Source organism: Nothobranchius furzeri, chromosome 7 (assembly GCF_043380555.1).
Source record: "Nothobranchius furzeri strain GRZ-AD chromosome 7, NfurGRZ-RIMD1, whole genome shotgun sequence".
Classification (NCBI taxonomy): domain Eukaryota; kingdom Metazoa; phylum Chordata; class Actinopteri; order Cyprinodontiformes; family Nothobranchiidae; genus Nothobranchius; species Nothobranchius furzeri.
This window is the reverse complement of record NC_091747.1, coordinates 64249937-64265336: the sequence shown is the minus strand read 5'-3', so window position 1 is coordinate 64265336 and position 15400 is coordinate 64249937. Positions and strand designations below refer to the sequence as shown.

Below are 15400 nucleotides of genomic sequence, written 5' to 3'. Positions count from 1 at the left end.
TGGGTTGGTTTGGTTTGGTTTGGATTGGTTTGGGTTGGTTTGGTTTGAGTTGGTATGGGTTGGATTGGATTGGATTGGTTTGGGTTGGTTTGGTTTGAGTTGGTATGGGTTGGATTGGATTGGATTGGTTTGGGTTGGTATGGTTTGGGAACGCTGATGGAACTTTTTTGATCATCGATAAAGGAGCTTAAATGGAATTCTGGACTAAAGGGGACCAACGGTGTTCTACGTATTGCCCTAATTAGCTGCTCAGTGACTCAAAGGTTAGACTTGCCAACTCACCCTTTTTGAAGAAATAGACGACGAAGACCCAAAGCAAACGTTGGTAACGCTAAACTCCCCAGAGTTAGTGAGGTGTTTATGATTCCACTGGTGTCTTTAGAAACATGGAAGATATTAAAAGTGACTACATGTAAAACTTGTTTTTTAAAGAAAATCCTGTTTAATTCCACTGAAAATAACCTGACGTTCCTGATAGAGACCAGGCTCCGAGTCGGAGACTCGCTGACCGGAGCTGTGACCTGGACTTGGAAAACAGCAGTTTCCAAAGAGTTCTGGATCCAGAACCCGTCTCCAGCCAAGTTTAACCCTTTCAATTCCACACCAAGTAAATGAATGAACATTTTGTTCTGAGTTTTCCTTCATTAGCAGCATTATTATATAATTATTATATAATAATGTTAATGTAACTGGTAATTATTAGTAATCTGGGAGATTATTAATCTAGACTGTAAAGCTCATTGGAGCCACAATAACGGGATAAACAGGTTTTCCTCCCCTGATGCTCTTTTGAACAACAAAGTGTCTCCAGGCTGCGATTCAGAGTCTGCTTATTGTTTTTATTTAGCCTTTATTTAGCCTTTATTTAGCCTTTATTTAGCCTTTATTTAGCCTTTATTTAACCTTTATTTAACCAGGTGACTCGATTAAGAACTCATTCTCGTTTACAACGACGGTCTGGCCAAGAGGCAGCAGCAGACATCTGGGTCCTTCCTCGTGGCCCGACTCGCTGTCAGGACATGTTTGGTGTTGATGTCCAGCCTCTGAGTCCACCTCAGGAAGTCCCCCCTGCATCCTGCCTCCGGGTCTGCCCCTGACACCACACTGGTGCAGACACCAGGAGGTTGGATGCAGCGTGAGATCTGAAACACTTGGCTCCTCCTGCTGCCTCAGAAGGACGCGTTTCATATCTGCTCTCTCCTCCTTCTCACCTGGGATGACAGAGATGGTTTTGAGCGCTCGCAGCACCCTGAACGTCCTTAAGGCTGACACATTACCCAGGTCCACAAACTCAGTCACATATCTGCAACAAGCCGGGAGACAGAAGCACAGAAACACACAGACAACAGGATGTGACCACAAGGAACCACAACATGGAGGGATCAGACAGAGTCTGCAGAGACATGGAGACGGGCCACGTGGACAGCTGACACCGCAGGGTCAAGCTCTGCTGGTAGAAGGTGAAATCAGATGTTTGAAGCTTCGACCTAAGCTGGATCTTCTTGTTGAGAAGATAATCATCAGCTGGGTTCTGCTCAGCTCAGATCTTCAGTTTGGGTCGAATCAGGAAATGAGACGAGAAAATCAGCTGAGAAGCAGCTTTCACCCCACTTCACGTTTATCATCATCATCATCACAGAGGGATTATCGTCTGGGAGCCATGTTTTAATCTCCAGTTAACATCAGGCGCTAACACACATCTGACTTCTCCTTTGAGACAGGTCAGGTGGTTGCACCTGAGACCTCTGACAGGGCAGAGACTGTGAGAGGGGCTGGCGCTGCGGGCCACGGCAGACACTGGATGGACACTGGAGGACGTTCACAATGCGTTTGATAGGTTTGGCCCGTGTCGCCCCCTGGTGGTGAGGCCTTACCTGGGATGACTGAGATCGTTTTCAGCGCTCTCAGCACTCTAAAGGTTCGCAGCGCCTGCAGGTTGCCTACTTTGATAAACTCTGTTAGCAGCCTGCGGGGGGCAGTGTGGTGCGTGTCCACATACAACAGAAGAACACAAACAAGACAGTCTGAAAATCCTGTCGCCAGTCACAGCAGTGTGCAGAAGTCCTGATCGTGTCTCGGGCTGCATGATGATTCCTGCAGGAATGTTACAAACTTCCTGCTGCGTGAAGAGCTTCCTTATGAGGTGGCATTAACACTTCAGAGGAACAACAACCAGAGAACTCCATTTAAATAACCCACATTCCCTGTAATTATGGTCCTTCCTTCCATTTTCTTCCGCTTATCCGGAGTCGGGGCGCGGGGGCAGCAGCCTAAGTTGAGAGGCCCAGACTTCCTTCTCCCCAGCCACTCTGACCAGCTCCTCCGGGGGAATCCCAAGGCGTTCCCTGACCAGCTGAGAGACATAGTCCCTCCGGCGTGTCCTGGGTCTACCTTTAGGTCTCCTCCCGGTTGGACGTGCCCGGAAAACTTCACCAGGGAGGTGTCCAGGAGGCATCCTGACCAAATTCCCGAGCCACCTCAACTGGCTCCTCTGATGTAGAGGAGCAGCGGGTCTACTCAGAGCCCCTCCCGGATGACGGCGCTTCTCACCCTATCTCTAAGGGAGAGCCCAGCCACTCTTCGGAGAAAACTCATTTCGGCCGCTTGTATCCGCAATCTCGTTCTTCCGGTCTCTACCCAAAGCTCATGACCATAGGTGAGGGTAGGAACGTAGATCCACCGGTAAATCGAGAGCTTTGCCTTCTGACTCAGCTCTCTCTTCACCACGACAGACCGGTACAACGCCCGCATCACTGCAGACGCAGCACTAATCCGCCTATCGATCTCACGTTCCAGCTTTCCCTCACTCGTGAACAAGACCCCGAGATACTTAAACTCCTCCACTTGGGGCAGGACCTCATCCCTGACCCGGAGAAGGAATTCTACCCTTTTCCGAATCAAGACCATGGTCTCAGATTTAGAGGAGCTGATTCTCGTGTGATTTTTCATGTTTAAACATGAAAAAGAACTAAATCTGTTCGGCTCAAACACCAACCCCTCCATGTGAAGAGGTCAGGAGAGACAACAGCACATCAGATCCGATCAAAGCGGATCACGGGAGGCAGAACGGCGCCAGGCCTCTCCAGGCTTTTGGGCCCAGGTGGACAGCATCACGTAATCTACAGCTGCTAATGGTCCTGGATCAGATTTCAGCTGGATGGGGGGGGGGGGGGGGGGCATCATCTGGTTGCATCAGCATCAGGTCAAAGCAGAGGGCAGAGCAGCTGACGGCGAACACAAACAGGAACCAGACTCCGGACCTTTGACCCGGTTCTTCTCAAAGAGGATAAAAAGTCGTTAAATCAGAAACTCAAACGTTTCATTTCATAAAAAATATTTCAAACTTCTAAACACAAATTAAATTAAAACAATAACTATTCAGAGCAGCTTGTTCTGATTAAACAATAATCTGCTTGTTATTTATTCACTGCAGGAACTGGTTCTGATCCAAGGTTCTGCTTGTGCGACTCACGCCATGGTGATGACGCTGAAGTCCAGCCAGTTCCACGGGTCCCTCAGGAAGGTGAAGGGCCCGATGCAGAAGCCTCTGGCCAGGATCTTTATCAGAGACTCAAAGGTGTAGATACCTGTGAAGGTGTACCTGGGCGGGGGAGGAGGGTGGGAGGAGTTATCGTCACACACTCATCCATTTTTATTTAGTCCAGACGGTGGCTGTAGCGCAGCTACGTTCGCCTTTTTCTGATAACAGATAATAATGATGTATTTTAGTATTAATAACATAAATAATAACATTAATGATTGTATTGTTATTATTGTTACTATTATCACTCTTATTATTACAACAAATAACAAAAAGTAAACAAACAAGCAGTTCTGCGCTTTAACCTCCTGCGGGGACAACAGGGCTTGTGATGGTCTGACACCGTGGGGGTCAAAGGTCAAATGATTCAGCAGCACTTTAAACGGGTTCTGGGTCTGCAGGCAGAACCCAACAGATCAAATCAAAGATGACATGTTGAGACATGAACCCAAACTAAAACTCCTCATCTGGTTGTGACAGTTGGGTTGACCTTTAACCTCTTTGCAGCCAGCAGGTTTTCAGTGTTTCCTGTTTTTCTGATCTCTCAGCTGTTAGAGACGCCTGAACCTTCAGGAAGAGCTACTTACTCAAGGTACTTGGCCCAGTAGGCGGGTTCTGACATGGCCATGAAGCAGCAGTTGGTCAGGATGGTGCACATGATGAACAGGCTGAAGAGAGTGAGATGTTAAGGAAGAACAGTTCAGAGGTCACCGAGTCCCACAGAACTGTTCTGGTGCTCCCTCATCTGGATTCCTGCCTACACACACACACACACACACACACACACACACACACACACACACACACACACACACACACACACACACACACACACACACACACACACACACACACACACACACACACACACACACACACACACACACACACACACACACATACACATACACACATACACACACACACACACACACACACACACACACACACACACACACACACACACACACACACACACACACACATACACACACACACACACACACACACACACACACACACACACATACACACACAGGCTACACACACACACACACACACACACACACACACATACAGAGGCTACACACACACACACACACACACACACACATACAGAGGCTACACACACACACACACACACACACACACACACACACATATACAGAGGCTACACACACAGAGGCTACACACACACACACACACACACACACACAGAGGCTACACACACACACACACACACATAGAGGCTACACACACACACACACACACACATACAGAGGCTACACACACACACTCTGATGGAGTTTTAGCTTCTCCACTGACATGTGACCCATCTAAATAAAGACCCGCCCACTGGTCACCTGGAGCAGGTGATGGCGGAGTGTGTGGATGGGGCAGAGACCCGGCTCAGCCGTCAGTCAAAGCTATAAATGAATCATGATTATTGTAATCGGGCGAGGGGGGGTGGGCTGTTGATTGAGTCCCAGCTGTTATGATGGAGAGGTGGTGAGATAATACGGTTACTGATTGGCATGCACACACACACACACACACACACACACACACACACACACACACACACACACACACACACACACACACACACACACACACACACACACACACACAGAGCCAGCAGCTAATTACCCGTTAATGATAGCTCTGCTGTTTTGGACCTCCCAGGCTACTGTACCAGTAATCTGATTACTCCTCCCACTTCCACTGCAGAATCCTTCCTCCTCACACACACACACATCTGTGTGTGTGTGTGTGTGTGTGTGTGTGTGTGTGTGTGTGTGTGTGTGTGTGTGTGTGTGTGTCACGTCACAGCCTGTCACCGTGGCGCCATGGTGGTTGGGCTCAGATCCAGAACACTTGATCTCTCACAAACACTTTTGAAGCACAAGCTGGTCTCCGTCCAGCTCCACACACACTCCTAATTTTTCACTGAGACACGAACGAACACACACACCCTGAGCATGAGCAGCGCCACACCTCTGCGGCCGACCTGCTCACCCACTTCTCCTCCGTGACAACAGCAGCGTGCCGGCCATCTCGACGTCTCTCAACACCAGCCGCCGCCCCACGGTAAAAATAGCCGAGTGTGAAGTGAGGATAGCGACGCTTTGGTGTGAAGTCCATCTGACGTGTCCTGGGGTGGGGGTCAAACCGCCACAGCGGGACCCTCAGGTTCTACATCTGGATCCATAGTCATAATGCACCGATCAGATTTGGGCTGTGTTCAACACGAAAACACTCCCAGCTCCCAGGATCAATGAGTCTAGCAGCAGGGAATTCTGGGAAGTGTTTAAATCTATCTGAGCCCCAAAGGTCCACCTGCAGGGTGGCCCAGGTAAACCTGGAACGTCAGGGTGGATTTACAGGAACCTCCTGACATGCGCGTGACTCCACCTGACCAGGCTGGCCGTTTTCCAGAAGCTGCTCAGGGGTAGGAACTCCGCACGGCTCGCTGGAGTAGCTGAGAGGAACCTCTGGTCAACTCGCGCTGATGTAACTCAGCAGGAAATGACATCAGCAGACGTCATCAACAACCGGCATTAGAACAAAGACTTGCTGGTGAAGCAGACTGGAAGCAACGGAAAATAAGCACAGATCAGATTTACAATCGATCTCCCAACACTGGAAAACATGGCGGAATTTCCCTCAGACTCAAAAGCCGGAGCTTTGTTGTCTCACAGAGCGCCGTAAAAACCGACACTTCATCTGGTCATTGAACTCATCGACTGGATGGGTTGTGGCCGCTGATCAGTGACATCACTCTCTGCCAAAGCCGTCACGATACACTGACGTCAGAGCAAAGACCCGAACGGGCTCAAACACAACAGCTGACGAACTGGGAAGCCCTTCTCCTGGTCCATTTCCACGTTCCAGGAACTACCCTGGAGGTCCGGTAGTGGGAACAGGGCTAACATTCCACCTGCGCTGGTGCTTCAGACTCCAGCTTTACTCCCTGAAGAGGAGGAGGGCAGCCGGAGGTCAGAGGAGAGAATCCTGATCCAGCATCTTTCTTCTTGGTGTTTGTGACTCCAGATGGTTTCTGGCTGAGCCAGCGCCTGGAGAACATCCAGCTGTGGTAAACACTCCCTGCTGCACACACACACACAGACGCACACACACACACACACACACACACACACACACACACACACACACACACACACACACACACGTACACACACACACACACACACACACACACACACACGTACACACACACTCACACACGCACACACACACACAGCTCTGAAGTGTTGGTAAAGTGTGTGATGACTCTAAACCTACCAGCTTTTGTTTTGAGTTGAATTAATTCTTATAGAAATTCCTCCATGTTTTATTTACTTAGTGTGCCTCCGGCATCGACGTTAACATGGTTAAACGTGAGTTTTACTGATGCGGGAGGCGGCTGGTCAGCTGGTTCACCAGAAGAAAACTCCCTTCAGTAGTTGTCATCTACTCATGGTCACACCTTCTCTCACTTCCAGTCGTTGACTCGGTGTGTGGCTGCTTTGAGCCACGCACCTTCCCAGGTCAGACACAGCCCATGACGGCCGGCAGCAGGGTCACGCTTTCCTACAAAACACCCGTAGAGCTGCATTTGTAAAGCTGGAACGATAAAGCTGCTCAAGTTTCTCTCCACAGAGTATTTCTCTTTGTTAACTTGTCTTTCAGTAAGTAAGCTAGTGCCGCATTTTTATCCAAGTTGCTGCAGTTTGTTCTGAAGGCAGCTTATCAGGTTTGTGGTGTTGAACGCAGCTCTGCCTTTGTGGTCACGTTTAAAATACGTCCCAACCAAGGTGACACGTTAGCTCAGCTGTAGCCTGCTAGCTAACAGCTACATGTTCTGGTGTCTACATTTTCCGCCAGTCATAAATTGTGTTGTCGTCTCTGGAAGACGGGACATCGATATCGAGGAACTTGTTCAATGTTATGGTTAACTGGTTTAATCTGGTTTTTTCCACCCTATTCCCGTGTCGGCATCAGATCGGCTCGGGTCCTGTGGTTGCTGATGACGTCACATTACGGCAAACCCACTCAGCTTTCACACGTAAGTTTCGGAAGGCATCAGCAGGTTTGTTATTAACTTCTTGTTTGTTGCCACCTAAATGTTTCTTTATAACTATAATTTGTTAATAAACCACCAAATAATCTCAGTTTTGTGAAGAATGAGCAACTTCACAAACCAACATCAGACAGTTCTGATATGTGAAGCCACATCTGTCTGTACTAATGTGGAATTTGTCTGTTTAATTCCTTAGTTGTAATGTAAATTCGTTCTTTCATTCATTCATTCATGCATTCATTCATTCAAAATGCTGCTTGCTGTCTTTTCAATAAAGTTCTTATACTTTATTTTGCCCCATTTCATCAAAACCCTGAGCTTTTGAGGGTCGCCGTTTATCTGTCAGTATCTTTGCTTTTAGTTTACGTTTCCTTTGGAAATTAAAACATATTTTCCCTGAAAAGTGTTGATTTTTGGACTACATGACTGCAACCGCTAAGACTACAACCGCTAAGACTGCAACCGCTAGGAATACAACCGCTAAGACTACAACCGCTAAGACTGCAACTGCTAGGAATACAACCGCTAAGACTACAACCGCTAAGACTGCAACCGCTAGGAATACAACCGCTAAGACTACATCCGCTAAGACTACAACCCCGCTAAGACTACAACTGCTAGGAATACAAGCGCTAAGACTACAACCTCTAGGACTATAAGCGCTAAGACTACAACCTCTAGGACTATAAGCGCTAAGACTACAACCTCTAGGACTACAACTGCTAAGACTACAACCGCTAGGACTACAACTGCTAAGACTACAACCTCTAGGACTACAACCTCTAGGACTACAAGCGCTAAGACTACAACCTCTAGGACTACAACCGCTAAGACTACAACCTCTAGGACTACAACCGCTAAGACTACAACCGCTAAGACTACAACTGCTAGGACTACAACCGCTAGGACTACAACCGCTAAGACTACAACCTCTAGGACTACAACTTCTAGGACTACAAGAGCTAAGACTACAACCTCTAGGACTACAAGCGCTAAGACTACAACCTCTAGGACTACAACCTCTAGGACTACAAGAGCTAAGACTACAACCTCTAGGACTACAAGAGCTAAGACTACAACCTCTAGGACTACAAGAGCTAAGACTACAACCTCTAGGACTACAAGAGCTAAGACTACAACCCCGCTAAGACTACAACTGCTAGGAATACAAGCGCTAAGACTACAACCTCTAGGACTATAAGCGCTAAGACTACAACCTCTAGGACTATAAGCGCTAAGACTACAACCTCTAGGACTACAACTGCTAAGACTACAACCGCTAGGACTACAACCGCTAAGACTACAACCTCTAGGACTACAACCTCTAGGACTACAAGCGCTAAGACTACAACCTCTAGGACTACAACCGCTAAGACTACAACCTCTAGGACTACAACCGCTAAGACTACAACCGCTAAGACTACAACTGCTAGGACTACAACCGCTAAGGCTACAACCGCTAGGACTACAACCGCTAAGACTACAACCTCTAGGACTACAACCTCTAGGACTACAAGAGCTAAGACTACAACCTCTAGGACTACAAGCGCTAAGACTACAACCTCTAGGACTACAACCTCTAGGACTACAAGAGCTAAGACTACAACCTCTAGGACTACAAGCGCTAAGACTACAACCTCTAGGACTACAACCTCTAGGACTACAACCGCTAAGACTACAACCTCTAGGACTACAACCTCTAGGACTACAACCGCTAAGACTACAACCGCTAAGACTACAACCGCTAAGGCTACAACCGCTAGGACTACAACCGCTAAGACTACAACCGCTAAGACTACAACCTCTAGGACTACAAGAGCTAAGACTACAACCTCTAGGACTACAAGAGCTAAGACTACAACCTCTAGGACTACAAGAGCTAAGACTACAACCTCTAGGACTACAACCGCTAAGGCTACAACCGCTAGGACTACAACCGCTAAGACTACAACCGCTAAGACTTCAACCTCTAGGACTACAACCTCTAGGACTACAAGAGCTAAGACTTCAACCTCTAGGACTACAACCTCTAGGACTACAAGAGCTAAGACTACAACCTCTAGGACTACAACCTCTAGGACTACAAGAGCTAAGACTACAACCTCTAGGACTACAACCGCTAAGACTACAACCGTAAATTCGTCCTGACCAATCAAACTCTTCGTCGTCAATGTGCCCACGTAGCATTTACGAGCGTGGTATCGTAACTTCTGTAAGTCTTACGTTCAGCCAATCATCTACTGTGAGGTAACTGGCAGACGCAGGACCCCGAGCAGATCTGGTACCAACACCGGATCCTTTGGACCGATCACCCGTTTCTCTGGTGATCTCTCTTAGGAGGTCTACGATCACGTCCCATCCTGGACCTTGGTTCATTGTGCTCTGAGGACATTTCTGTCCCTAACAAGAACTATTTTTTTCAGATTAGCTCAAACTATGTTTGTTTCTGCAGCTCGTCATGAGCTTAAAGACTCAGGAGCTATAAGTGAAGGAGCTGGACTCCCTAAAGACCTCCATGTCCCGCTGGTTTCTGACACCTTGGATGGGTCCGGGAAAAGCTGAACCAGTGACATCATCATCTAATTATCTCTGTCTGTTCTGTTTAAACATCAGTGAACATGAATGTGCCTCAACAGTCGGATGAGATCAAAGCGTGAAACTGAAGCCAGCACTCAGACGGCCACGGTGCTGTCGGCTCAGAATCCATCCAGCTGACCTCTGACCTCACACACTTCCTCAGACATCACAGGGAGAACAGCTGAAGGATATGAGTGGACCAGGATCCTGATGGCGAGTCTGCGGATGGGATGGAACGGGCTGAACATGTAGAGTGCAGATGTGGCGCTGAACCGGAAGATGGCCTTCCCTTTGTTCAGCACTATGAACGTCTGCAAGGAAAACCAGACAGAAACACGTTAACAACATCCGAGTCATTCCCACACGGAGAGGAGGGCACGGCAGCCGCCAGCGTCCCAGACTCACGTCTCATTACTTTACTTAGACAACAGGAGCCTCCTGCTGCTGTGCTCTAGCTGCACCTGAAGGGTTCTCACACAGCAGCAGAGACCGGGTCCAGAACCAGGACCAGAACAGGCAGTGGTCTGCTAAAATGTCCAATAGGCTCTTCAGAGCAGGAGTTTTAACATTCTTCCTGTTTGTCATCATTCTGTTTTCCAGAGATCCCGTGTCCACATGGCATCTTTCCCTGAAACACTTTATTCTCTTCAAACTAGACCTTGTTTTCTATTATTCAGAAACATTTCATATCAAATTTAGGTAAAAACATCTCTTTTCAGTTTTATCTAGAAAACCTGTTAAGATTTTTATCTAATTTTATTTTACATCACACCAAATACTAGTTCGGGTCTCAGGAGGTTAAAGATGTGGACCAGAGGCAAAAGTACAAAACCTCAGATGAAAAAGGGTTTTGGATTTTTGAGAAAATCTGATGTTTTTGACTAAACAGAGACTAACTTCTGGTCTAAGCCCTGGGCAGCTGGAGGCGCTCTGCTGGATCAGCTGTAGTAAACAACCCGACTCCGGTGCTTCTGCGTTAGCGTTAGCAGAACGAAGTGTCATCAGTCAGATGTAGCTTCTGAAGCCTCTGCTAGTCGGTCACATTAGTTTTCCTCTGGGATACGGCGACCAGAACGGATACCGGAGAAGTTCAACCCCGACAGCTGGATATCACTACCGGAGGTGCAGACATGTTGTAGACCGTTTGACTCAGAAGACCCGATTAGGACACCGGGGAGGATTCTGTTCGTCTTCAGAACCAAAATCGATTCAGTTTGTTAACTTTTGGAAAATATTTCATCTCTGCGCTCCACCAGGAGCTCTCAGCCGACTCCAGCTCTTAGCTCCATCATCTGTCCCAATATAATTCAGTAATCTACAGATAAATAAATAATGTGCTGCCAGTTCTACCGCTGCGTGTGTGTGTTGGTGCAACTCTGGTAATATTTCAACGACAGCTTACCAGAATAAATCTTCCTGAAGCTGGAGTAACTCGTTAGTTTGACTCGTTTACACTAATCCAGAATGGCACAGAGGTTCTACCGGTCCCAGGAGTATTAGATTTGTGTGTGTGTGTGTGTGTGTGTGTGTGTGTGTGTGTGCGTGCGTGCGTGCGTGCGTGTGTGTGTGTGTGTGTGTGTGTGTGTGTCATAGCTTTCCCAAGTGACTTGTTTTTCCTTACCGGAGCCAAGTTATTTAAGACCTGTTATTTAAAAATGTGTGTACACACAAACATGCACACATAGTGCATACACTAGTCGACCATCAAGTAATGAAAATCGAGTTGACTACGACTAGTCGCTGATGACGTCACACACCTGAAGCGCACGGAAGAGGGGGGGGGGGGGTCGCTGCAGTTTTTGACAATTAAAATTGCGCCCACATTTTCAAAGTTAAACATTTCTTTTAACAACGGTAGTTTCTGCTTCAGCCCTCTCCCCCCTCCCCCTGCTTCAGCCCTCTCCCCCCTCCCCCTGCTTCAGCCCTCTCCCCCCTCCCCCTGCGCAGCGGCCGCAAACTCACTGATGCGCCTGCAACCTCTCAGAGTTCCTGCTGCTCTAAACATTAAAATAATTATTTCATTTTCTGTTCCTCACTTCTGATTACCTTCAATGGTGTCTGTTTGTTGCAACAGCAGGTACAAAAACTAACTTGTTTTTATTTGACTATTTTTCTGTCCTGCCTGTTTATTATCTTCCTGCATCTCCTCTCAGTCCTAAAGAGAAACTGTTACCTGGGTTCATATATATTCACCTTATGAGTTACCTTTGAACTGCAGTTCTAAAAGATCTACCGACCGCTAAAACAGCGGAGTGCTCGCTGCTCGCCGGCCGCATCAGTGATCGGTGCGTCACCGGAGGACAAGGTGATGCGCCCTGATCCACAGCAGCGAAACGCATCAGGCACAAATAAAAGAATAAAAGACAGAAAACATAAAAGGAAATGAGCCGACATGAACGATCGCGTGTTAAATTAGTTTTTGAGGTGGCGACACCTGATGTGATAATGTTACTGTGGCCGTGCTCAGGACGCAGATGTCTGGAGCGCGTCAACAAACAGAGCTTTGCATGTGCAAGCTGGTTAAGGTTAGGATGGGGGTGAGGGGAAGGTTAAATTGCAAGAGGGTAAAGGTCACAATTTGGTTAAATGTCTGTTTTACGGCGGGTGTCAGTACCGACGCTCTGGCACAGCACGTTGCCTCCCGACGCGCAGGAGCTTGTCACCTGCTGTCATTTCCGAGGGCTGCATCTTGTCGGTCATTATCACGTGACAGCGACTAGTCGATGACAGGCATAACAAGTTACTATAGAGCAGTGAAGTCGACTAGTTCATACAACCCCAACACACACATGCACTCACTCACACACCCTTGCACACACACATTTGTGCACACGCACACATGAACACATGCACATACACATGCATATTAACACGCACACCTCCTCTTCCAGAGTTAGTTTGAAGTTTACATACTGACATTAATTCAAAGAAGGTCGAGTTAGCATTCTAGCTAGGTTGGTGTGCTAAGCTAACTGAGCAGGCTGCACCAACCTACATTGCATGCTGGGAACTGAACTCAGGTAAATAAAACTCATTAAAATTCAAATGTCAGAAGTAAAGAGAGGAAAGTAAAGCTGTTCTTTAGAATAAAACAAGGAATTAAAGAGTAAACCAAAGTCCTGCAACCTGGGACGTAATTTTGGGGGGGGACGGGTGGGACATGTCCCCCCCACTTTTTCAAAAGGCAGTTTTGGTCCCCTGCACTTTTTTCCGTCCAAAAACAATGTTACGCTCCATTAAATGGATTTGGTTGAACACTAGGACCGAAACGGAAACCGGTTTCCTATTAGACCCACCCAAAAGCTAATCTATTGGCTCTGCTGATACTTGCTAACGTATTATTGGCTGTTGCTGCTGTCACTCAAGTTGTAAACAGTCAGAACGTGCTCACGTTGTTTTGCTAGTTTGGAGCCGCTAGGGAACACCGGTACTGAGTCACATCGTCAACTAGACGCTGTGTAACATCAGAGCTCAGCTCAGCTTCCATTACATAACATTTGAATAAGTGTCCATTTGTGAGTCTTTGGTAGTTAGGCACAGCCAGGAGGCAGCATGTCAAGAAAACGAAAAGTGGATATGAGACTTCTTTCAAAGTCAAAACGTAAGTTGGAACATGTGACACCCCTGCATTAAGCTCAGACTCACCTCCTCCTTCACAAACATACTCAAAACTAACTTTTACAAACTCATCTCCTCCACATAACTGACTCCTCAGACACAATTTATTCGTATTATTATAATTATTTTTTTATTATTATTACTAGTAGTAGTAGTAGTAGAAGTGTAACTTCAAAACTTTTATCATTTAACTTTATTGTAAACTTATCTATTGCAATGTATATTTTCACATTAAAAAGCTCTGAAAAATGAACAGTATCATCATCGTCAACAGATTTTTTTAAGCTTAATGTCAAAGATGTACACTTTTCATTAGATTTATCTTATTTTTTCCATTTATTTTTTGTGTGTTGAAATGCAACAACTGTTTAAACACTTTTAAGGGAAAAAACATATTTAATATGTTTTTATACACTCAAATGTTAGGGTGATGATCATGTGTAAAACATTAGTTCAGCATGTCCTCTAACACAGCAAATGAACAAACGGCCAGATCTCAGGAGGACCGTTTATGTATAAATAATTTTTATACTTTTGACTAGGCCTGGGAAAGTAACACATTTTGCTGGACGATATTTTGTCCAACAAATTGTTGATGATAAACGATATCATTGTCAACATTATCTAGACCAAAATAACCACTAATATAATGTTAATATATCATAATAATGCAAGTACACCTTTTAAAATGCAACAAATAAACCTTCATTTAACATTGAAATGTCCAGAACCAGAACTTCTAAATGAATAAAAATAACAAACAAAAATTCAATAAAAAAGGAATCTCACTCCCTGTTAGAAAATGTTGCACCAAAAACAATTAAAAAAGACCCAAAACAATAAATACAATGGCCTATCCATTGTCAACAGCCAAAACTGCACTTCAATAATGATAATAAATAAAAATAATAATAGAGTTGTAAATTTTTTAACTTTGATATATATATATATATATATATATATATATATATAAATATATATATATATTGAGGACGGAAAAATTATTGAGATGGGCACGTGACGTGTCAAGGGGTCTTTACATAACACCCCCCACCCCAAATCCGCATAAGCCTGCTGTGTCCCCCCCACTTCTGAAATCAAAATTTCGTCCCTGCCTGCAACACCCACAACGCCAGATCTCCTTCTCTTCTATCGTAAACTGTATCTGGCTCCGACTCCCCAGAAGTCCTAGTGGTTTAGGCTGCAACAGCGTTTAAGAATGAAAAACAAAAATACTTTTATAAACTTTCCAGGTTTTACTGTGAATATTTAAGACTTTTATTTTGAAGGAATGTTTTCTGCTGTGAGAGAACCCCCGGTTCTTTGTAGAGGCTCTGACTCTGTACTAAGAAGCTGTGGTAAAGGTAAAGGAGGCGGACCCACCCTCTGGTCTCTGAAGTAGTACGGATCGATGTCCTCCAGGGGGACGCCCACCAGGTGAGATGGTATGTCGGCGAAGATGCGAGGCAGCTGTTTACCTGCCTCCAGGTCGGGCCGGGCCCGGAGCAGCTCCACATTGCCCAGGTCCTTACAAACACACAAAAGTCAACATGATCCTGAATAGCTGCAGGTGGTTCAGA

At 46.3% G+C, this 15400-nt stretch overlaps 1 protein-coding gene across 2 annotated transcripts in view; it reads right to left on the bottom strand.

Moving 5' to 3' along the window:
- scn5lab (sodium channel, voltage gated, type V-like, alpha b) overlaps positions 1-15400 on the bottom strand; it is a 165003-nt gene that overhangs the window by 110800 nt on the left and 38803 nt on the right. The window contains exons 3-7 of one of the 2 annotated variants that reach the window (XM_070553523.1): positions 15204-15347; positions 10395-10513; positions 4129-4218; positions 3473-3601; positions 1212-1303 (exon numbers count right to left, since the gene is read on the bottom strand). In XM_070553523.1, coding sequence (XP_070409624.1) covers positions 1212-1303; positions 3473-3601; positions 4129-4218; positions 10395-10513; positions 15204-15347 — 574 coding nt within the window. Of the gene's footprint in view, positions 1-1211; positions 1304-1874; positions 1967-3472; positions 3602-4128; positions 4220-10394; positions 10514-15203; positions 15348-15400 lie in introns of both variants that reach the window. The other variant, XM_054736163.2, reaches the window with a different exon arrangement.